This window comes from Rhinopithecus roxellana, chromosome 8 (genome assembly GCF_007565055.1).
Source record: "Rhinopithecus roxellana isolate Shanxi Qingling chromosome 8, ASM756505v1, whole genome shotgun sequence".
Taxonomy (NCBI): Eukaryota; Metazoa; Chordata; class Mammalia; order Primates; family Cercopithecidae; genus Rhinopithecus; species Rhinopithecus roxellana.
In genome coordinates this window covers 84,945,717-84,950,985 of record NC_044556.1, presented here as the reverse complement: position 1 = coordinate 84,950,985, position 5,269 = coordinate 84,945,717, and the positions used below count along the sequence as shown (strand labels likewise).

Below are 5,269 nucleotides of genomic sequence, written 5' to 3'. Positions count from 1 at the left end.
ATGAAGGCAGTCAGAAGTAAGACATTTTAAAAAAGTGAGCATGGTTGTGTTCCAATAAAACTTTATTTACAAAAACAGAGTGCAGGCTGGATTTGATTTGAAGACTATAGTTTGCTGGCTCCTGAGTTAGAAGAATGTTTCAGAATAGAAAAAAAAGAAAAGACTTACAGGTGTTTCCCTGTGCTTGTGAAGATGGCTGTACAGTGTTTGAAGTTCTCCCCTGCACTAGGATGTGAGGCTATGCTATCATCTCATATGTAAGCCTGCCTCGCCAGGGCAAAAGGAATGCGTTTACTAGTGTTACGATCAAAGTTCCATGACCATGAAGCAGGCTGAAAACAATGGGCCAGAGTCGATTCAGGAAATAATTGAACTCATCAACCAAAACAACGGGACCAGCAACATGGTCTGCCCACAGAAAGAAACAAATTCAAACGAAAAACTGAGTTTATGAAGAAGAAAATTAAGGCTGCCACTCAATGACTGGGTCTCTTGCAAGCATTCAGGATGATCTTTCTATACAGCCATGGTTTCTGAAAAGCATCTTGCTTGTTAAATAATTTTTTGTCTTTATTATAGAATGGGGTTTCGTCATGTTGCCCAGGTTGATCTCAAACTCCTGGGCTCAAGCAATCCACCCTCCTCAGCATTCCAAAGCGATGGGATTACAGGCATGAGGCCCCTCACCCAGCCTGAAAAGCACATCTCACAGTGTAGAGGAAACAGGAGGCAGGGCAATGTCTTACGTGTGCCTTGTAGGTAGTCATAGCTTTTCACTGTAGCAACAATCCCAGGTCACCAGAGCATCCATTTGCCAATCCAAGTCCTGGGACTTTCAGGGATGTTGACATTCCCGGGGCTGTGTGAGTGAGGCCAGCCCTACTGCTGGTGGGGACAGCTTTCTGAGACCTATTGCTGTCCAGCTAGATCCTTCTGTGGTCGAGACTTCAGAGAAATAAGTAGGCAGCAAATAGATAGCACAGGCTCCTGGGTCAAAAGGGTGCTTGTTTGGATCCAGTGTGGGCTTAATGAGAGTTAGTTAACCCCTCTGGTCTTCAGGTACCTCATCTGTAAATTGAGAATTTTTTAAAGTGCCTTCCTTATATGGTGTAAAGATTAAATGAGATCATATCTGAAAGGCGTTTAACACAGAATTTTGCATATATTAAATGTTTAATAAATGTTAAATAAGTAATTTGCATTACTTTTTTTTTTTTTTTTTTTACTTCCATACCTCATTTAAGAGATCCTTGAGCCATGAAGATAGAATGGGTTTTTTCTTTTTTCCCTTTCAAGGACCATAAATGATTTCAGAGAGACATTGCATAGTTCATATGGCCCAATATCAACATCAGGAAACTACCTGATTGGGTTAGTGCAGGAACCAGGTGCTTTCCATATCATTTAATATGCAACAAAATTTGGAAAAAATGAGGTTTTTTTCTCTTAATTTCTACTTAGGGGAAACCAAGGTTGAGAAAGTTTGGGAAACTCTCCCACAGAGACACGGCTCATCAAAGCTAGCCTAGGACCCAAACCTGGGTTGACACAGAACAAGTTCATTCTTTCTGCCACATCATGCAGGTGTGCTTACTTATTATGTATATGACTTAATACCACTACCTCCTATTGGTATTAAGCTACTTCCAATAGATTGTAAGATCCTTGTGGGCAGCAACCTTGTAATCATTCTGTATATCTTATGATAGCTGATACAGTGCCTTGCACATGGTGGAGATTCCTATATTTTTTGAATGAATAAATTTGCATCGCACCCATTTCTTCTTAGACTCTTCCTCCCTCCACACATGATCTTCCCCCAGCTACGGGATCCCTGAGGGGCCCACAGCAAGGTCTGCTGAGGCATGGCAGCTAGAGACTCCACGAGTCCATAAAGGTAGGGGGAGGGGCCCCTGCATGGTGGGGCGGCAGAGGAGTGAGGACTCACATCCAGGCCTCAGTCTCTGCCCCTGCATTCCCCTAGGCTGGGGGAGTAATGTCCTGGTACCCAGCATAATTTGCTTTACTAATTGGGAGAAAGGCTTTCTGGAATTGCCAGAATTCCTTTTGCTCTAATTCCCTGACCTGACACAAAGTGGGTGAATGGCTATCACAGAAGAAAAATAGTATTTGTAGCCATGAGTGTCTGATGCCCTGTTCTTCAAGAGACAAACCCCAACCCAGTCACGTGCTGTCCTAATTAGGCTGTCAGATACAATTTGGACAAGCTCTGAACTTTTTTGTATGTCTATCCAGACCACTGAACTATTGGATCTTTTCTCATTGCAACTTACAATGAAAAAAGCGATATAAGAATGTATAAGAAAGGTATTTTAACTTAAAAAATAAATTTGAATTAAGTGACTGTGACCTCCCTGAGCTCATCCTTCTATTTTTAAACTACCTTTGCTTGAATAGCAAGGAAACCATGTCCAGATTCAACCCCCTTACCCTCCTCTCCACCTTTCCTCTGGTCATATTGGCTCAGCTACCATCCGAGTGTCCTGGACAGAGCTCAAAAGCTCAAAGATGAATGGACCCCAAATGATTCACCTTATAGTTTATCTGAGTCTGTGGTGACAGCCCCTCCACAACACAGGGACAGCCCCTCCACAACATAGGAGATACACAGGGTATTTTCAGGGACTTTGAAGACAATGCCTTAAATACTGACTTACAGAATACAGAATACAGAAGATACTCTTCTGCAAAACACAGATATGAGGACAATTTTCACTACAACAGTGAACATTTTTTATTTTTGAGAGAGAGTCCCACTCTGTCACCCAGGCTGGAACACAGTAGCACAATTATTGCTCACTGCAGCCTCACCCTCCCAGGCTCAAGAGATCCTCCTGCTTCAACCTTCTGAGTAGCTGGGACCATAGGTTAGCTGGGACCGCAGGCATGCATCACCATGCCTGGCTATTTAAAAAAAAAAATTTGTAGAGATGAGGTCCCACTATATTGCCCAGGCTGATCTCAAACTTCTGGGCTTACGCAATCCTCCAGCCTCCACCTCCCAAAATGCTAGGATTACAGGCAGGCATGAGCCACCGTGCTTGGCCAGTTAACATTTTAACATGAGGAAAGTTGGGCTTTTGTTTGTTCATTTGTTGTTTTTTGAGAGTAGTGCTGAGGGCTGGGTTGGGGTACAAGGCAGGAGCTGGAGAGGGCAGTTGTGGGATTGGAAGGCACAAGTTGGTTGTGCATCTAGGTCTGGAGGAATTTTTAATTTTCTCAACCTGTAAACAATGAGCAGCAGCTCATTTCACTCTCATTTCTGTGGTGTTGTTGTTTGTTTGCTTTTTACCTTGTTAACTCTTCTGGAGGCTCTTGTGTAGACTGGGTTTTGGTTCCTAGACCTCATACACAAGGAAGAAAATATAGCCACTGCTGCTGTCCCCTTGGTGTGTGCATAGATCCTTATAAATAAGTCTCAATTAACTCTCTTTTCTGTGACCCAAGGAAGCCCCTGCTGATCCTGGCTCTGTTAATAAAGCGTGTGCCTGTACTGGAAGTAATTAAATGGGTTGAGTACAATTGTCAGAGCTCCAAGGGCCGAAGTACTATCTTTTGCCAGGGCAAGAGTAATAGCGAACCTCCTTTGTTGGGAACATAATGAGAGAGACAGGCGTGAAGAAAGCCCATTGTCGGCAACACAGATAACTTTGGTGTACCTGGGATTTGTTATAAATGTATTTTGATGGCTTATTATGTCGGGAAGAATGTTTCCCTATCTTCAGGACTACTGAGCAGAACAGAGGAAATAATCCCAGTGTGACATTTATTTAGCTAGATACAAGTCTCTAATAGAGATGATGGGGGGATTCCATGTAGACCAGGATGCTGAATTTACACTGTCTTCTTTATTAATCTTCTAGTCCTGCCTAAATGACCTATGCATGTGGATAGATGGGCTGCTCACTATTGGATGTTTTGCAGAGAGATAGACCTGAGAATAATTATGAAAGACTAATTCTTTTCAGGAATGGGGCTTTTAAAATGACATTTCCTTCCATAAAAAAGCAATTTTTCCTTTCTGCTTGACAGTCGATGGCAGGTAAGTGGGGAGTAACTCTCATAATCAACAAAATGTCTGTGAAATCATGTGTTTAACAAAACTGAGAAGGCTCCCTTGCTCTAGACCAGCTCAGAGCCCTTGTATGCTGATGTGTGCTATCATTCTGCAAGGGGGTGACAGTGTGCACTGGGGAGGTTTCCCCAAATGTGCTGGACCGTAGGCTGTTTTTAAGAGGAAGATACTTCTAGGACTAGTGTTTCACAGGCTATCCTTTGGGAAATGACGTTTTTATAGCAATCTTTTTTTTTTTTAAGTACAATTTCCATTTTATTTTTCTCCAGAGAATAGTCTGTCTCAGTCTTTAAGGACTCAGCTCCTTACATGGGCTTTGGTGGGGGACGTGGGGCAGCACCCGCAGGTCTAAATCGGGGAGGGGGTGTTCGGTCCTTGCGAGCTTCACGAGATCGATTCCTGACTACTTTGCTGTGAATTGCACAACTCACACAGTAATGTAGCTTCACATACAGCTTGGGAAGCACATAGGCATCAAAGACGCTCGCTTCAGAAATGTCCCTGACCGCTGTGGCCTCCACTAGGTTTCGAATGACGAATTTCTTAATGGCCTTGTCCTTGGGCACGCATCGGGCACAGTTAGTGCAGCGAATAGGCTGCACATGGCCGTGGCCCTTTTTGGCACGACCGTTGTTCCTTCTTTTCTTTGTCATTTTTTTATGGGTCTTTACGTCTCTTATCTTGGCCACAATTCTTTAAAAATTCATTTTAGGCCAGGTGCGGTGGCTCATGTCTGTAATCCCAGCACTTTGGGAGACCAAGGCGGGCAGATCATGAGGTGAGGAGTTCGAGACCAGCCTGGCCAACATGGTGAAACCCCATCTCTACTAAAAATAGAAAAAATAGCCCAGTGTGGTGGCAGGTGCCTGTAATCCCAGCTACTTGGGAGGCTGAGGAAGGAGAATCGCTTGGATCCAGGAGGCAAAGTTTCAGCGAGCCAAGATAGCACCATTGCACTCCAGCCTGAGTGACAGAGTAAGGCTCCATCTCAAAAAAAAAAAAAAAAAAAAAAAAAAAAAAAAATATATATATATATATATATGTATATATGTTTTAGAACTATTCAGACATGGCCAGATTGGTTTATATTCCCATCTTCAAAAGATAACACCCTGGCTGTTGACTAAAAATCAATGACTGGATCATGTCAATCCCTGATATCATCTTCCTTTC

At 43.1% G+C, this 5,269-nt stretch overlaps 1 protein-coding gene across 1 annotated transcript; it reads right to left on the bottom strand.

Annotated features, from left to right (window-relative positions):
* Positions 1–4,323: 4,323 nt before the first annotated feature.
* On the bottom strand, positions 4,324–4,752 carry LOC104664240 (40S ribosomal protein S26-like). Its single transcript, XM_010365706.2, has one exon. The coding sequence runs from the start codon at positions 4,747–4,749 to the stop codon at positions 4,402–4,404; it is 348 nt and encodes a 115-aa protein (XP_010364008.1). The 5' UTR covers positions 4,750–4,752; the 3' UTR covers positions 4,324–4,401.
* Between the last annotated feature and the right edge of the window lie 517 nt (positions 4,753–5,269).